General features: G+C 45.3%; 1 protein-coding gene across 2 annotated transcripts in view; it reads right to left on the bottom strand.

Moving 5' to 3' along the window:
• The window catches only part of HEBP1 (heme binding protein 1), a 119,592-nt gene that overhangs the window by 73,894 nt on the left and 26,080 nt on the right, over positions 1-19,618 (bottom strand). For both annotated transcript variants that reach the window (XM_075320898.1, XM_075320899.1), the window contains exon 2: positions 2,847-2,985. In XM_075320898.1, coding sequence (XP_075177013.1) covers positions 2,847-2,985 — 139 coding nt within the window. The remainder of the gene's footprint in view (positions 1-2,846; positions 2,986-19,618) is intronic.

Below are 19,618 nucleotides of genomic sequence, written 5' to 3'. Positions count from 1 at the left end.
AAGAAATCTGTTTTACCAGCCATTTCTTTTTTTTTTTAATGTGATCGTCGGTATACGGTGTATACCCGCGATCACATTATCGGGGTCAAAAAAAACACCCCGATTCATAATCTGGGGGGTCTCCGCTACCCCCGGTAGCTTAAACCCCCGAGATTTTCGGTCACTGGGGGCGCTACAGGCTTTTTTCGGACCGACGCTTTAAAGCGGTGGAACAGAATAAGTACACTGTTTTTCAGCCGCTTTAAGTCGTACGGCCGTCGTTATGAGGTTAAAAGACTTATAAATCTGTGAGTGTGCTTTATTATTAAATGAGCTGTTAATTTCTACAGGGTTACCATTTGTTTCTATAGTGAGATCATCTGACATTGCTAAGGCTATATTTGTGTTAATTTGAAAGGGATTGGATACAGCCTTAGGGCCCCTTCACATGTCAGTGATTCCGGTACATAAGACATCCATTTTTACATGTACCGGAGACACTGACCTACACAGACCCATTAAAATCAATGGGTCTGTGCACACATCCATGTTTTCTCACGGACATGAATCCACGTGGCACACGTGTGTCCATGTGTTCCACACGTAGACAAGTCCGTTTTTGACCGACCATACGGGTGCTTAGGGTCAATAGAAATCTATGGATCCGAGAAAATCATGGATGGCACACGGATGTCATCCATATATCGCCCATGTGTCATCCGTGTGAGGTTTTTTGTACCAAGAATAATAACTTTGTTTAGCCCCTTTTTTAAATCCTTGATTACATTCTTGTGTGCACGTCCTGTGCGGAGTGTTGCAGTTTGGTAGAGGTGTTTGTATGTGTGCTGATTTTGTTGGAAAGAATGGGCCCCCACGTGGACAAAAGTCTTTAACCCCTATACCCCCGGCCGATTTTCCATTTTTCGCTTATTGCTTGTGTGCCACCCCCGTGCCAGCAGCTGCCGCTGCTCGGATCCGGACCTTCAGGGGTGGTGGCTCGAGGGTCTCCGGACCCGGGGGTCTCGCGGACACGCCGAATAAAATGGGGGACGTAGATGTACGGGCTGGGCCGTATTAAGTTTGTGACGCCACCCACGGTGTGTGGTGAGGTGGGACACAACCGCTGCTGTTACGGGGCACCTGGGGGAGATGTTGTGCAGCAAGTTGTTAAAGCCTCCGTGGGCAGGGATGGTGGCCCCGGGGCCCGGTGGCTCTAGTGCAGGGGAGATTATGACTTCAGGGGGTACTGGTGTACTCACTATTAGTAAAACACGCAAGTCTCTGGTAAAACAAGGTGGTGGCGGCCGGTTGCGTTCGGGATCCCCCACCCGGCTTGTGGTCTCTATCCTTTTCCTGCACTGTTTAAGTAGAAAAGACTTCCCAGTTTGAAACGTAGGAGTCTGCTCCCAGCTGGATGTGGCCTAAGGAGCCGTGTCCGCAGACGCTGGCCCGTGGGATCTATGGGCCTCGGCGGTCGCCTCCTATTCCTAAATCGGTGGGCTGCTGTCTTCTATGAGGGACTTTGGGTGGGACAGGACCCCCAGTCCTGGCCTCAATCGGTTAACTAAGCAGTTCCACTTGTTTCTGGTTCCTGGCTTCAGGGTCCAAGTACCCCCCTTTGTGCTACAGTTTCCGGGTCGGTTTCCCGTGTCGGTAGCGGCGGGCTACAACCCTGGCCCGGTCCACCTCGGTTCCACCGAGCCGTCTTCCCATCTCCTGCTGACGGAGACCACCATCTGGATTCCAGCCAAGGCACCAGGGATCCTACCCTGGCACCGCTCAACTTGGACTTGACTGCTGGAGCTACCCCTAGCTCCAGCCCACACTCCTCTCCAAACTGAACTCTAAGCTTCACTGAACAAGACTGATCTGCTGCTTTTCCCGCCCTGGGCTGTCCGGACCCCTGGGTGGGCGTGTCCCAACCGCCTGGTGACACCCACTGGTGTGTCTATCTGTCCCTAAGGGGTGTGACTAGGGTTTATTGGTTGGCTGTGTGTTTCCTAATGAGGGAAGGTGTTATGCAGGGGCTTATTTGTGACTACCTGGTTATGCCAGAGCGTCACACTTGCATTGTTCGGAGATCCATTACTTTTTTTATTTTCTGTCAATTTTGCCATATGAGGGCTTTTTTTTTTGTGGGATGAGTTGTACTTTTGAATGAAACCATTAGTTTGACGATATAATGTACTAGAAAATGGGAAAAAAAAATTCCAACTCCGGTGAAATTGCTATAAAAGTGCAATTGCACGATTGATTTTGGGATATTTTAGTTACCGTGTTCACTAGGATAAAACTGATGTGTCCGTATGATGATGATGCCTCATATCGGTATGAGTTCGTAGATACCAAACCTGCATACTTTTAATTTTATCTAAGGAGTTAAAAATAATTCAGACGTTTGGCCAAAAAAAAAGAATTGCACTTTTTGTGGGGTTTTTTTGTGACCCGTAGTGTTCTCATTTTTGGGATCTGGGACTCAAAGATGGCTTATTTTTGCGTCTTGAGCTGAAGTTTTTAATTATACCATTTATGTGCGGATGCTAGTGTTTGATCGCCTGTTATTGCATTTTAAAAAAACGTTGTGGCGATCCAGAAACATAATTTTGATGTTTGGAATTATATTTTGCCACGCTGTGTACCAATCAAGATTAATTGATTTTATATTTTGCTACATCGGGCATTCCTAAATGCATACCAAATATATATGTTACTTTTTTCAAGGCAATAGAAAGCTTCGCAATATAGTGGCTTGCGGTAAATGAAATCGATGCAAATCAATTTTTTTCTTTAAAAATTCTTAAAACCTGCAAATTAAAATTTCAAAAGATTTGATAATTTCCACATACAACACTTAGATTTTAAGTTACCTTTTTCATTGGAGCCTCCAACATATTTTAGAAGCTTAAGAACACATTCTTTTGTTGCTTCATCAAATGGCTTCTCAGACACCTCCACTGAGGCAAACTTTCCACCATCATATGTTCTTTCTTCAAAGGTCATTCCATCCTAAAAGTAAATAAATGTTAGTTTGAGTAATTTGCTGTATGACAGGTAGAGAGAAGCAAACCTATTTGATGAAGGTTCACCAATTTCAAATTGGGTACGAGCCTTAGCATGATTGGCTTGGGCTCGGTAACCCGAGCACTTTAGCCAAAAGTTCGGTTTTGTTCAATCACCGATCATGGTTCAAAAAAAAAAATGCTTTTTTTAATAACATGTTATGCTTTTGGATAGGATTGTGGTAATGTATGATGTATGGGGGGCATGTGTTTAATGAGTGGATGGAGTGTGGACTCGGGGTTTTTGTCTGTTTATTGTCAGGCTTGTGTTTTGATATTTTAATAATCTTTAATAAAATTTGTAGATTTTTATGGGAAACCGTTTAATCTTACGGGGTTGGGACTCAGGAGCAGCCAAAAGGCGCACAACGCCATATTTTTTCCCAACTTTATTGTGGATGTTCCTGTAGCCAGTCATGGAGCAACAAACATCCACAAGGTTCACTTCACACAAGGGCTTGTGTCATTGGCTGCCTAAGTCACATGTCATCTGCATATGAAATGCGGACAAGCAGTGTAGGTGCCATTTTGTGAATGTGAAACATTAGGGACGGTGTTGCCGCCGGTGCTGCTAGACAGTTAGCTTAGTTAGCGGTTTAATAATAGATAATTGAGATAGATAGGAGAGCGATAGTGTAGAATAGGGACATGCAATGTAGGGAAAGGTATGTGCCCCAAATTGGTATTTAAATGATAGAAATATGGATTGCTACTTGTGAGTTCCTGTTTAAAAGTTGCTATTGAAGGATCCAAATAGGTATGGCTACTTATTACTGCCTGCTCCAAATTAGCCAGTAAACCATATTTCTAGGTATTGTTAGTCAGTACTGCCTGCTGTAAATTTGCTCATGAACTAGCTAAAAAGTTCTTGGCACTTTTCACTGCCTGCTGAAAATTTCGCAGTCAACCACATTTCTCAGTGTTGTTAGTTAGTAGTGCCTGCTGTAAACTTGCTAGTGAACCAGCTAAACAGGTCTTGGCAGTTTTCCATGTCTGCTCCAAATACGCAGTGAACCACATTTCTAGTTATTGGTACTTTTAGTGCCTTCACAAAATTGCCAACTCAGGCAGGAATTAATTGTCATTTTGTCAGGTGTATAACAGGTGTGGGTGTAGGGTTGCGAAACATCTCTTTGAAAGGGGAACAGTACATCAACCATGAGTGGTATATCACGACGAGGTTGTGTTGGAAGGGTGAATAGGCGTGAATAGTTCTGTTAGTCAAAGCTCTAGTGAACAAACACCAGCTCATCCTATCCCAAGAGAAATGAGAACAACCTCTGTTACTGGATAGCCTACTCCATAGATTTTTTTGGCAGCAACGCATCACTTCAACTTTGAAATGAGACTGATAAACAGCATGTTCTAGAATGGATGGCAAGCACTTTATCAAGTGGCCTCTCCTTTTCCTGCACCTCACCATCACACACAGTTCATTCCTCAGAGGTACCACCCCAATTATACTTGATTCCACTTGCATCACAAATATCCAACCGGCAAACTGACAGTGTGGAACCACACATGGTGAAGTCTGCAGAGCTGTTCACACATTTTATCCCATGAGAATCAGAGGTCTGCTCGAAAGATTCCCAGACTCAAGAGGAAAAAAGTATTTGCACCAATGCCCAAAATGTTTGTCAGTTGAATCCTGGCTTGGATGAAGTAGAGTCCGAGCAAGATCCTGACCCTCGTCAACTGACATTAACCCCGGGGGTGGTGATGACGATGAGACTCAAATACCTGAGGCCCACGCATACTGTCCTGTGGTTTCAGGTCAGGAAGAAGAGGAGTGGACAACATAGAGCATGATGATGAAGTTGTAGATCCCTCTTGGTGTGAACGCAGATGCACATAGTTGAGTAGCTAAGCAGATGAGGAGCAGGAGTAAGACGAGGAGGTTATGTTGGCGATTCCAGGACAAACATGTAGTGATGCAACCATGAGAAGCATTGCATCCTCACCCACAACTCTGGCTGTGGCCAGCAGCGATTTCAGGTCAACAGTTTGCAGGAAAAGTTGCCTAGCCTGGGCCATTTTTGAGACAGCAAATGATGACCCAACTTTCGTTATCTGCCAACTTTGTAAACAACGATTCAGTAGAGGCAAAAATTCAAATAATTTAACTACTAATTGCATGAACCAGTACATACGCAACCAACATGCATTACTGTAGGAATCTTACTGCGCTAAAGTGTGGACTACCGGGCCTACCCAACCACCGGCTGCCAAATCAACCTTCTTCCTTCTCGTGCATCACCGTCAAAACTATTTGTTGTATGTGTGATTTATATGCTGACAGCAGGTGATGTGCAAGTTTAAAGTTGTTATTTTGGGGGGTGGTGTCTACTTTAGGGGGATATTTCTTCCTCTGTGCAATAAACCTGTCTGCATCTGCTAACACTCTCATGGGTATGAGCTTATTCATTCATGTCTCACTGTTGCTCTTTTATGTAGGTGATAAGGACTTTTTTTTAACTTTTAATTTTTGAACATTTTACAACAGCGTAACAATTACAAAAAGAAAGGTAAATATTTCCCAGGTATGTGGAGGTAAGCATAATATCAAATTCGTACATATCAAGGTAGACAAAAGATCTATAAAGGCTCAATTCAAGACCAGGCAAATTCAAGGTGGACAGATCCCGAAGACAGCGTGGCGCTGTACCATCCCACCCTTGGTTACAGGCTCCCCCCAGGGGGCCCAGGAGTGGCATAGCGAACCAGTAAGTTACAGTTAGGTCCAGAAATATTTGGACAGTGACACAAGTTTTGTTATTTTAGCTGTTTACAAAAACATGTTCAGAAATACAATTATATATATATAATATGGGCTGAAAGTGCACACTCCCAGCTGCAATATGAGAGTTTTCACATCCAAATCGGAGAAAGGGTTTAGGAATCATAGCTCTGTAATGCATAGCCTCCTCTTTTTCAAGGGACCAAAAGTAATTGGACAAGGGACTCTAAGGGCTGCAATTAACTCTGAAGGCATCTCCCTCGTTAACCTGTAATCAATGAAGTAGTTAAAAGGTCTGGGGTTGATTACAGGTGTGTGGTTTTGCATTTGGAAGCTGTTGCTGTGACCAGACAACATGCGGTCTAAGGAACTCTCAATTGAGGTGAAGCAGAACATCCTGAGGCTGAAAAAAAAGGAAAAATCCATCAGAGAGATAGCAGACATGCTTGGAGTAGCAAAATCAACAGTCGGGTACATTCTGAGAAAAAAGGAATTGACTGGTGAGCTTGGGAACTCAAAAAGGCCTGGGCGTCCACGGATGACAACAGTGGTGGATGATCGCCGCATACTTTCTTTGGTGAAGAAGAACCCGTTCACAACATCAACTGAAGTCCAGAACACTCTCAGTGAAGTAGGTGTATCTGTCTCTAAGTCAACAGTAAAGAGAAGACTCCATGAAAGTAAATACAAAGGGTTCACATCTAGATGCAAACCATTCATCAATTCCAAAAATAGACTGGCTAGCATGGCTTTCAATGGCACTGGGTCACTTGTGTTTATTGATGACATAACAGCAGACAAGAGTAGCCGGATGAATTCTGAAGTGTACAGGGATATACTTTCAGCCTAGATTCAGCCAAATGCCGCAAAGTTGATCGGACGGCGCTTCATAGTACAGATGGACAATGACCCCAAGCATACAGCCAAAGCTACCCAGGAGTTCATGAGTGCAAAAAAGTGGAACATTCTGCAATGGCCAAGTCAATCACCAGATCTTAACCCAATTGAGCATGCATTTCACTTGCTCAAATCCAGACTTAAGACGGAAAGACCCACAAACAAGCAAGACCTGAAGGCTGCGGCTGTAAAGGCCTGGCAAAGCATTAAGAAGGAGGAAACCCAGCGTTTGGTGATGTCCATGGGTTCCAGACTTAAGGCAGTGATTGCCTCCAAAGGATTCGCAACAAAATATTGAAAATAAAAATATTTTGTTTGGGTTTGGTTTATTTGTCCAATTACTTTTGACCTCCTAAAATGTGGTGTTTGTAAAGAAATGTGTACAATTCCTACAATTTCTATCAGATATTTTTGTTCAAACCTTCAAATTAAACGTTACAATCTGCACTTGAATTCTGTTGTAGAGGTTTCATTTCAAATCCAATGTAGTGGCATGCAGAGCCCAACTCGCGAAAATTGTGTCACTGTCCAAATATTTCTGGACCTAACTGTAGATCCTATATGTGTCTGTGAGAGCATGACAATGAGTCCAAGTCGAGACAAACTTATCCATTGTATCATGGAGCAGTGCTGTCATCCGCTCCATAGTTCTGACGTCCTTTACACAGGCGCATAAGTCCGAAGCAGAAGGAGGAGCTATTCTCTTCCAGAACACTGATATTACCGTAAACATTTAGCTGCCGTCAGAATATGTAGTACAAGTTTTGTTTCAAATCTGCAGAGGGATGATGGAAGAACATTCAATAGATATACAACTGGATCCCTACTGATCCCTCCACTCACAATTTTACCTATCAAGGACTCCACCTCATCCCAAAAGCCTATGATCACTGGACATGTCCAAAAAATAAGGTACAAGTACGCTCCCCCACATCTCCAGCACACATCAGGGAAGGTGCGGTTGAATTTGTGCAGGACATCAGGGGTGTGGTACCACGATATCAGGACCTTAACTTGACTCCCCTTGTATAGAGTGCTAACTGTGGAACTAAATGTCCTAGACCATGCCACCGACCAAACCGCCTCCGGCAAGGGTCGTCCCACCCATCTCTCCCACCTCTGCATATAAGAATGTTTAGCTGGTTCTGGTGGGTTACGACTAGCCAGAATGGAGTAAATGGCAGAGATCAGGTAGAGGTCTGTCCCGAGCAAAGAGACTCGAACCCAATGGGGGTGAGGGCCACATCTCTTTCATGACAATCGAAAAGTAGTGTTCTATCTGTTCGTAGGAAAAGTATAGGTGAAAGGGCAATATATGTTGGGAGCGTAGATCTGAGAATGATTTTAGCTTTAATGTGATAGGGGTCACTATATCTAAAAAGCAAAAAAGCCCCACCCTCACCCATTGACCCACCACCCCAGGACTCATACCATCAGTGAGATGTGGGGTAAACAAGAAAGGGGTCAGGAGGGTTTAGTGTGTCGCCAACTGAAAATCCTACAGTGTCTTCACAAATCTCTCATAAATGCCATCAGACCCAGCAACTCCTTAGAAAGTACAGTGGAACCTTGGATTACGAGCATAATTCGTTCTGGAACCATGCTCTTAAACCAAGTTACTCTTATATCATAGCGAATTTTCCCATAGGAAATAATTGACATGCAGACAATTTGTTCCATAACCCAAAAATATTTACTGTATTTATACAAACTTTGAGTAATACAAAATAATGTACTGCATGCATATAAAATTATTACAGTACACTAATAGAAAATACTGTACAGTAAAAAACATAAAACAAATCAAACTGCACTTCAGCTTACAATAGAATTGTGTGCAAGAGCAACACTATAAAGAGAAAACATGATGTAAAAAAATATGTAAACCTTTATTTTAGTACAATACACAAAAAAAAAAAAACACACCCCAAATCTATTCTCCCCAAAATAAGGGCAAACTAAGCCAAATGTGGGGTAGGAATACTGCACAGGCAGATTACAGTACAAGCAATGTGCTGTATTGGTTAGCAGAAAGAAAATACAGCACTGTATCCACAAATGCAAATTGATGGGCGGGCTACATAGTATATACTGTACTGTACAATGGCATACTGTATACAGTACATATGTAGAGAAAGTTACCTCCAGAGCGCGTCAGAGCGCTGTGAAAGGATGGAACCGGAAGTGTGCACGGTGTTTGCTCTTATTGCAAATCATTGCTCTTAAACCAAGTTAGAATTTTTTAAAAAGCTTTGCTTGTCTTGCAAAACTCTCTCAAAAAAGGTTAATCTTAATCCAAGGTTCCACTGTATATTGTTAGGGCATCCCTTTACCAATAAATTCAGAGAGAGATCAGAGCTAACAACCATGCATATCACCCAAACGAAGGAAAAGACATACATCACAAATGCATAGTATACGGGTGCATGGGCTATATGGAAGTAGGTAGACCTACGGATATAATGACATAGAAACACAGATGGGTAGAAATAAATTCTACAGAAAACTGATGAGGTAAAAATATAAGACTTTTATTGATTAAAAAAGAAGGACGGGGGTGCCACAAGGAAGGGTGACCAAAACAGAAAAAAAAACAAAAAACAGAAAAAAACCACATCACATTTGAATAAGAACACAGTGTGAGGGCAGGGGCTCCATGTAAATCCACAAAATTAGTTAGATATTAATGTAACCCATCTAATACCACATCACATGGGGAAAATGAGATACTAGTGTAGAGGTATAGGTGGTAACAGTTACCTGGTCGTGGAGGAGAAAGGAGAACCTGTCCGCACATGCGACGCCAAATCCCGACGCGCACGTTTTTGGCGTCACCTTCGAAAAGTGACGCCAAAACGTGCGCGTCAGGGTTTGGCGTCGCATGTGCGGACAGGTTCTCCTCTCTCCTCCACGACCAGGTAACTTACCACCTATACCTCTCTTTAATCTCTTTTATATTCGTTTCTATCTTGCTACCACGTGGGGAGTGAGATGCAGTGTGCTTTAGCGACTTGTGCTTTATTTATTTATTTTCATGCCCACCAGTATCTCATTTTCCCCATGTGATGTGGTATTAGATGGGTTACATTAATATCTAACTAATTTTGTGGATTTACATGGAGCCCCTGCCCCCACACTGTGTTCTTATTCACATGTGATGCCGTTTTTTCTGTTTTGGTCACCCTGCCTTGTGACACACCCCCCACCCCCTTTTTTTAATCAATAAAAAAAGTCTTATATTTTGATTTCATCGGTTTTCAGTAGAATTTATTTCTACCCATCTGTGTTTCTATCCCCTTACCATGTAGCTTGGATGACAGGGTGCTAACCAAAGTTTCCAAAGTCCATTTGTTATAAGCTGGTAGGGTCGACCACGAGGGAAGACAATGTAAGTGTGAGATGCAATAGTAGAGAATGAGATTCGGACACGACATGCCGCCCCTCGTACAAGGAGTGTAGAGGACTGAATCTGGGATGCGGTGCCTCCCTGAGTGTCTGATGAATTGCATTAGAGACGATTGGAATTTTTTTTAGAACTACCATGAGGACCCGCACCGGAAGTGTTTCAAATAGGTACAGGAACCTAGGGAGGATCGACATTTTAACTGTGGTAATTCTGCCCCAGAACGAAATCTGCAAAGGAGGACTCTTTTTTTAATTGTTCTTCTATGTCTCGTATCAGAGGAGGAAAGTTTACTTGGTATACTGTCTTGTACCTGGGAGTTATATTAACTCTCAAGTACCACAGGGAATCAGAGCGCCAGGTGTATTTGAAATTTTGTTTAAAAGACTTGTAATTTGGCTTCTGATATGTTAATAGGCAACACCTCTGTTTTACCTGAATTAAGTTTGTATCCCGATAGTTTAGGGTATTGGGCCAGAACCGAGTGCAAATTTGAAAGGGAGATGGTAGGATTAGTCAAAGACAGCATGACGTCCTCTGCGAGCATGGCCACCTTAAAGAATTTGGCCCTAACATTAACCCCCATAATATCTGGATTGAGTCGCATTTGCGCCGCCAGCGGTTCAACACTGAGTGCGTATAGTAATAGAGACAGTGGGCATCCATGTAGCGTGCCATTTCGGATAGGGAGGGATCACTAGTGTGCGTGAGGTAGGTGTATCATAACCGAAGAGCAAGAGTACAGGCCCTTTAAAGCTGAGACAAACGGCCCCGACATGCCAAAGTGGCCCAGCACTGAAAACATGAAGGGCCGTCCAACCTGTTGAAAGCCTTTTTCGCATCCAACCCCAAGAGAAGTGCTTCAACTCCCTCTCTATTGACCACATCCACCAGATTTAAAATCCTGTGAGTATTGTACCCCGCTTGTCAGTAGCGAACAAATCCCACCTGATTTTTATGAATCAGAGGGAGCTAGTTATTTAAATGATCTGCCAATAATTTTGTGAATATTCAGGAGGCTGATGGGACGATAACTCGCACAGTCCATGGGGTCCTTACCTGCCTTGGGGATAACAGCAATATATGCATGAAGGAACATGTTTGGGATGTCTTCTCCCTTCAAGAGGTTGGAGAGACACGTTCCTCCACAAATGTCTTGTAATACAGGTAAATAAATGTAGCACCCCTGAATACATCAGGGTGCTACAGGGAACTGCATCCTGTCTCCCAGGGTGCAGGGCCTATCCCCCATGGCTCCAGGTTCCCAACAATGATGTCACTAACATCCGCACTACAAATCCCAACCACACCTCACACCATCACCTGTACAGACACACCAGTGGGTTCTTCAAGTTGGAGCAGGGCCAACCACCTAGGGGTCAGGCAGACTGGTGGGGGGGGAGGAAGTGGAGAGCAGAGTCGAGTGCTAGCCCTCAAAGAGTGAGGAGCTGGGGCGTTGTAGCTCCCAGGGAGGCGACTGGTTGGGTCGCAGACGGTGGTCCGGGACCACAGGAGTCAGGGACCGGTAGCAGGAAAAAGAGGAAGATCTGCACTGTCCTAGATATGTATGCAATGACCAGCCAGCAGCGAGCATCTGTGGTACTCGGACAGTTAACAGGCGCAGCCGAGCTGGAGATAGAAACCTGGACAGATCATGACTGGGCCTTGGTACCGGTCATCTTTGAAAGACTGAAAGCCGCATTTGAGACCCACACTCAGGCTGAGCTGAGGATGAGATTTTACAGTTGCAAACAGCGCCCCCAGGACAGCATTAGAGACTACGCCTTAAGACTGCAACCAGCGTCAGGGTCCGCAGCGCTGCTTAACACTATTAATGAGCAAGAGGGGAATAAGATGCTGGTTGAGCAGTTCTTGCAGGGTCTGGGGTCAGTGGAAGACCGCAAGCAGCTACGGCTGAGGGCCCTGGAACATCTTACTCTGGACTTTGCCGTTTTAAAGGACTGTGCCATTAAGGCTTTGCAACCTCCAGAGGCACCTCTCCTCTACAGGTGCAGCCTCCTGCCTTAGCATTGCCAGAGCCAAAACCTCCGGCAGCGCTTCCGGGTATCCCCAGTGATTTGTCTTTCCAGGTGCAGCAGCTGAGTAACGACGTCGTCAGGATCCTAAAGGCAATGCAACTCCAGCCAAAGACCAAGCCGGCGGAGAAGATCTAGCTTGCAGACTGCCCGGAGGATGTCCCCTCGATGAGAGGAAGGACCTCGACGTACAGAGGAAGGAACAGCGATCGGTATGGACAACTTGTTTGTTATAAATGTAACAAGACTGGCCATTATGTCGGGTACTGTCCTTAAAACGGGCAACCCCTGGGGCCAAGGGCCAATCCCCAGGAATAAACCAACAAGGACCAGCGGACTGGCGGGAGTGGTATGTGCGAGGCAGGCCCATAGTTTCCCTCACCTTGGATGGGATCCCGACCTCCGCACTCCTTGATACCGGTTCTCAGGTAACAACAATACCCCATACACAGATCATGGCCTTACCATCTATGCTTTCAATGGGTTACCAGTGACTCAAAATCGGGTTCAAGGAGGTGACCATTAAGGTGGGCCGGGTGGAGTTAGAACGTCAAGGACTCATGGTAGTACAAAATGACCCTAGTGACCGGAACCCTAAAATGATTTTGGGCACAAATGTTATTGAGAATTGTATGACGGAAGTACTGTTTTTACTTTGACAGCTCTCTGACACTGCAGGCGCAGGGCGACAGCAGATCCTGCAACGGGAAATCCGAGCCCTCCTGCAGCAGCAACAGGTAAATTTATCCGGTAGAGAAATTGGTAGTGTACAGGTGATGGATGCAGCCCCTCTTGTAGTGCCCCCGCGGAGTAAGATGATGATATGGTGCAGGGCAGCTGTAGGCTACCGTGGACACTGACCCATTGTTTGACAGCCAGACAAGTGGTTGATGTCTGTAAGGGGAGAGTGCCCGTGCGAGTGTTAAATTGTGGGGAATAGGAGGTTAAGTTGCCCGGATATGCCACTATTGCCAAATTGTTTACAGTAGATACAGATTCCATCCAGACAGTAGAGTCCCTAAGCACACCGGATTAGTCAGCCAGGGACAACTCCCAAAGTCAGCCAAAAAAATGGTTTTAAGAGTTACATGTAGGCACTGACTCCACACTTCTACATCAGAAACAAGGGGTATACAGGGTAGTGCAGGAGTACGAACAAGTCTTTAGCAAACATCAATTAGACTTCAGGAGGGTGAAAGGGGTGCAACACCACATACCCACAGATACTCATCCACCCATCAAGGAAAGGAAAAGGCCTATCCCACCTGCTCATTACCAATGTGCCAAGGAGATGTTGAGGAACATGAAGAAGGCAGGGGTCATCAGGGATAGTTGTAGCCCCTGGGCAGCTCCACTGGTGCTGGTAAAGAAGAAGGATGGCACTATGAGGATGTGCGTGGACTACAGGCAAATCAATAAAATCACCCACAAGGATGCCTGCCTACTACCCCGTATTGAAGAGTCATTGGCTGCACTGAAATCTGCAAATTATTTCTCGACCCTTGATCTCACTAGCGGCTATTGGCAGGTGTCTGTTGCCGAAGAGAATCGTGAGAAGACTGCCTTTGCCACCCCAATGGGATTATGCAAGTTCAATAGCATGCCATTTGAGCTGTGCAATGCACCGGGAATGTTTCAGAGACTCATGGAGTGCTGCGTGGGCCACTGCAATTTTGAAACGGTCCTGCTGTACCTGGATGATGTAATCGTATATTCCAAAACATACGCAGAGCATCTAGAACATCTGGCGGAAGTGTTCAAAGCCCTATTCAGGTATGGGATGAAGCTAAAACCATCTAAGTGTCATCTACTGAAACCTAAGGTCCAGTACCTGGGACATGTGGTCAGCGCCGAGGGCGTGGCAACGGATCCAGAGAAGATTACGGCTATCTAGAACTGGCCAAGGCCCAATACCGTCAAGGAGGTGCGGCAGTTTCTGGGTCTGATGGGGTACTACCGCAGGTTTGTGAAAGGCTACACCAAGATGGCGGCTCCCTTGCAAGATCTCCTGGTTGGACATCCAAAGCATGGTAAGACTTCTGGTTCTTCATTTACATATGGTGAGGAACAGGAAGATTCATTCAGATGGATGAAGTCAGCTCTGACAGGAGATGAGATCCTAGCATATCCCGACTACGATCTCCCGTTTGTACTGTGCACGGATGCCAGCAACGTGGGATTGGGAGCGGTCTTGTCACAGGTGCAGAATGGCAAAGAGAAGGTGGTTGCGTACACCAACAGAAAACTCCGTCCAAGAGAGAAATCCCGAGAATTACAGTTCTTTCAAACTGGAGTTCTTGGTACTTGTCTGGGCCATGACAGAGAGGTTTAAGCATTACCTGGCTTCTGCAAAATTCACTGTGTACACAGACAACAACCCCTTGACCCACCTGGACACAGCGAAGCTTGGAGCACTGGATCAACGTTGGGTAGCACGGCTGGCGAACTACGACTTCACTATTAAGTATAGAGCCGGTCGCAAGAACGCCAATGCTGATAAGTTGCCCAGAATGCCTCATTTGTCTGATGGGAGAGATGAAGACGACCTGGAGGAGATTGAATTACCCGCTTTCCATCGACCTGACAGCTTGGAGAAGCCTCAATCTCACAGCAATCAACAGGAAGCAATCTTCAATCCACTACCCCATCATGGTTGGCAAGAAGCACAATATAATGATCCTGCCATTAAACTGATCAAGGCACTGATATCCCAAGCTGATTCAAGTCTGGAACCAACTGCCCTGGAGGAAGCACCGAGATTATGGAAGGAAAGAAGCCCATTGTACCTGCATCGAGGCAAGCTGTGCAGAAATCTCATTAATCCCAAGACGAGAAGGTATGCCAGATAGTGATACCCCAATCGTATGTGTCGGTGATCATAGGAGCGTACCATGATAGAGTTGGACATTTTGGTTGGAAGGAGTTGGAGGTGCTGCTGAGGAGTCGGTTTTAGTGGGTCGGAATGAGGATCACCATTGAAGAATGGTGCAGGAACTGTGGTCCTTGTGCATTAAGGAGAAAAGATGGCACCAGTTAGAGAGCACCTCTACAACCAATAATCACCAATCAGCCGTTGGAACTCATCGCTCTGGACCACGTCAAGCTCACAACAAGCAGGAGTTGTTACACCTATGCACTCACGATGGTGGATCACTATTCAAGATTCCTGGTGGTGGTACCTGTCAAAGATCTAACTTCCAGCACAGCGGCAAAAGCCTTCCAAGCACATTTCTGTAGACCACATGGTTATCCGGATCAAGTCCTCACAGATCATGGTCCCGCCTTTAAAGCGGAATTTTGCAGCCTGTAAGGATGTAAGAAGATATGTACTACCCACTACCATGCGCAAACAAATGGGATGTGTGAGAAGATGAACCATCTAGTCATCAATCTGCTGAAGACTACCACTCGAGGAGTGGAACCTGTGGTCTGAAAAATTGCCAGATCTCGTCTATATGTATAATAATATTCCAGTGAGCTCAACCAAATATACCCCTGTCTACTTCATGCGAGCCAGAGCTGGAAGGTTGCCAGTAGACTTGGAGATGGAAGTCGAAATCCCTGAAACTAGCTCACCAGCTACTGATTGGGACTCCAAACGCCAAAGTCAATACAAGCAGATCCAAGAGTATGTTGCACAGAATCTGAATCAGAGCAGAGAAAAACAAGAAAAGAGTTTCAACAAACAAGCGAAAGCTGCCCCCTTTTCACCAGGTGAAGTAGTATTGACGAGAAAGAGGAAACTACACAAGTTGGATAACCAATGGGAAAAGGAATCTTATGTAGTGCAACTCTCGAACTTTGACAATCGGAAGACTTGTCTTATTAGCAAAGATCAAGGAAAGACAACATCTGCAATTTCCAGAGACCACTTGAAGAAGTGCCCAGAACCCCTAAGAGTCCAAGAAGAGAGTCCACCTCAACCCCAAGTCGTGGAGAGAAAAAAGAAAAACATCCATACCATCCTAGGTGATTTCCCATAAGACTGGCCAATCCCCGCACCTAGAGTAGTACCCATACCTCTACCACGAACATGTAGGCTCTTACCAGCAACACCTGCTACCAGTAGTGAAGAACATATAGCAGATATTGCCACACCACAGGGGCTAGAGGAAAGTCTGGAGTTGAGGAGGTCAACCCGTGTTAATTTTGGGCATCTCCCACTTAGATACAGAGAGGAATGGTAGCGGAACACGGCTACCTTGTTAAAAATGTTATGATACTTTAATGGTTGAAAATATGCATAATCAAAAATGTTGAAAGTATTAATTAACCGGGAAAGTCACCTGATTTTCTGATGATTATAAGGTTAAATGAAAATGGACCATGGCTGCAGGACTGGCAACAGCCAGCACGAACTTGTGCTCTTTGTATATAGTTGCACCTAGAGTGCCTACCAGAGTCATCTCTTGAACCGCCGGGGTTCAATCCCCGTCAGCACGGACACAGCAAGGAACTCTGGGTGATGCAACACCATAACTAGAGGTGGCACCAGGGTTCAGGTGTTTGAGGTGGCGGTTGAAGGGAAAGGGACAATGGGAATGGACTGTCGCAGGAAGGAGCTGCAGCAGAGCAGGCTGAGTCTCCGACTACTACTACAACCAGTAGCGTTCCCAGTTGTTCTCAAGTTAAAATAGATTACAGGAGACCCCGCATCACCAAGTGTCTGTCTGTGACAAGGAGAGAGATAGAGATGCGCTGTGTTGCACCCAGTGGTAAGGTGGAGATTAGGCCGCTCACATGATGGGGTTGTGCACCCTTGCACAACCCAGGTTGAAGTGAGGATTAAGCCAGAAGAAGACCACTGGAGAATGGACCTTTTGCAAAGCCTGGAGCCTGCGTGGATCGATTCCTCCGGGTAGGTCACGAGAGCGCATGCGACCGGAAAAACGTCACCGCAAGTTTTATGCCAGCCAGAGGATCCTGGTAACCCAGCAACCGTAGGTTCTGGTAACTGGTATTTAAGCCTCCTCTTCCAGAACTGCTCCTGCCGTTGATCCCTCAAAGGGATACTACAAGTGGATAGCAAGGTGGTGGTAAGATAGGAGTGCTAGGAAGCAGAAGGACTGTCTGTCTGTCTCTGTCTCTATAGGATGCTTTACACGCTGCGATATCGGTAACGATATATCGTCAGGGTCATGTCGGTAGTGACGCACATCCGGCGCCATTACAGACATTGCAGCGTGTAACACAAATGAGCAACGATCAACGAGCACAAAACCGTGAAAAATCATTGCTCGTTGACACGTCGCTCATTTCCTTAAAAATCGCTGCTGCGACAGGTACGATGTTGTTTGTCGTTCCTGCGGCAGCACACATCGCTACGTGTGACACCTCAGGAGCAACAAACATCTCCTTACCTGCCTCCAACGGCAATGCGGAAGGAAAGAGGTGGGCGGGATGTTACGTCCCGCTCATCTCCGCCCCTCCGCTTCTATTGGACGCCTGCCGTGTGACATCGCTGCGACGCCGCACAACCTGCCCCCTTAGAAAGGAGGTGGATCGCCGGCCAGAGCGGCGTCGCAGGGCAGGTAAGTCCGTGTGACGGGGGTTAGCGATGTTGTGCGCCACGGGCAGCGATTTGCCCATGTCGCACAACCGACGGGGGCTGGTACGATCGCTTGTGATCTCGCTAGCGAGATCGCAGCATGTAAAGTAAGTACCCTTATGTTTCTCTCAACCGACATCATGACATCATATTGCCTCACACATAAGCTTCTTATACTAAGAATGTCCTTCGTTTTTATTGCAACCAATCACAGCTCCTATTAATGACCTGTAGCTCCGAGCTCCATTCACTTTAATGTAAGCAGGTTTTTTGAAGAGTAACTAAAGCGCGGGGTTAAATTTTCCCCTTAAAACATAGTGTATGACATTCCCTGAGTCAAATAAGGCATCTGTGCAAAATATCGTGATTGTAAATATGATGGTGCGGATTCCTTTAGTGGACACACACACACACACACACACACACACACACAGCTTTATACAGTTAGGTCCAGAAATATTTGGACAGTGACACAATTTTCGCGAGTTGGGCTCTGCATGCACCACATTGGATTTGAAATGAAACCTCTACAACAGAATTCAAGTGCAGATTGTAACGTTTAATTTTGAAGGTTTGAACAAAAATATCTGATAGAAATTGTAGGAATTGTACACATTTGTTTACAAACACCACATTTTAGGAGGTCAAAAGTAATTGGACAAATAAACCAAACCTAAACAAAATATTTTTATTTTCAATATTTTGTTGCGAATCCTTTGGAGGCAATCACTGCCTTAAGTCTGGAACCCATGGACATCACCAAACGCTGGGTTTCCTCCTTCTTAATGCTTTGCCAGGCCTTTACAGCCGCAGCCTTCAGGTCTTGCTTGTTTGTGGGTCTTTCCGTCTTAAGTCTGGATTTGAGCAAGTGAAATGCATGCTTAATTGGGTTAAGATCTGGTGATTGACTTGGCCATTGCAGAATGTTCCACTTTTTTGCACTCATGAACTCCTGGGTAGCTTTGGCTGTATGCTTGGGGTCATTGTCCATCTGTACTAAGAAGCGCCGTCCGATCAACTTTGCGGCATTTGGCTGAATCTGGGCTGAAAGTATATCCCGGTACACTTCAGAATTCATCCGGCTACTCTTGTCTGCTGTTATGTCATCAATAAACACAAGTGACCCAGTGCCATTGAAAGCCATGCATGCCCATGCCATCACGTTGCCTCCACCATGTTTTACAGAGGATGTGGTGTGCCTTGGATCATGTGCCGTTCCCTTTGTTCTCCAAACTTTTTTCTTCCCATCATTCTGGTACAGGTTGATCTTTGTCTCATCTGTCCATAGAATACTTTTCCAGAACTGATCTGGCATCATGAGGTGTTTTTCAGCAAATTTAACTCTGGCCTGTCTATTTTTGGAATTGATGAATGGTTTGCATCTAGATGTGAACCCTTTGTATTTACTTTCATGGAGTCTTCTCTTTACTGTTGACTTAGAGACAGATACACCTACTTCACTGAGAGTGTTCTGGACTTCAGTTGATGTTGTGAACGGGTTCTTCTTCACCAAAGAAAGTATGCGGCGATCATCCACCACTGTTGTCATCCGTGGACGCTCAGGCCTTTTTGAGTTCCCAAGCTCACCAGTCAATTCCTTTTTTCTCAGAATGTACCCGACTGTTGATTTTGCTACTCCAAGCATGTCTGCTATCTCTCTGATGGATTTTTTCTTTTTTTTTCAGCCTCAGGATGTTCTGCTTCACCTCAATTGAGAGTTCCTTAGACCGCATGTTGTCTGGTCACAGCAACAGCTTCCAAATGCAAAACCACACACCTGTAATCAACCCCAGACCTTTTAACTACTTCATTGATTACAGGTTAACGAGGGAGACGCCTTCAGAGTTAACTGCAGCCCTTAGAGTCCCTTGTCCAATTACTTTTGGTCCCTTGAAAAAGAGGAGGCTATGCATTACAGAGCTATGATTCCTAAACCCTTTCTCTGATTTGGATGTGAAA

Source organism: Anomaloglossus baeobatrachus, chromosome 8, assembly GCF_048569485.1.
Source record: "Anomaloglossus baeobatrachus isolate aAnoBae1 chromosome 8, aAnoBae1.hap1, whole genome shotgun sequence".
In the NCBI taxonomy this organism is placed as follows: domain Eukaryota; kingdom Metazoa; phylum Chordata; class Amphibia; order Anura; family Aromobatidae; genus Anomaloglossus; species Anomaloglossus baeobatrachus.
Note: the sequence above shows the minus strand (reverse complement) of the source record. Positions and strands in the feature narration are given on the sequence as shown.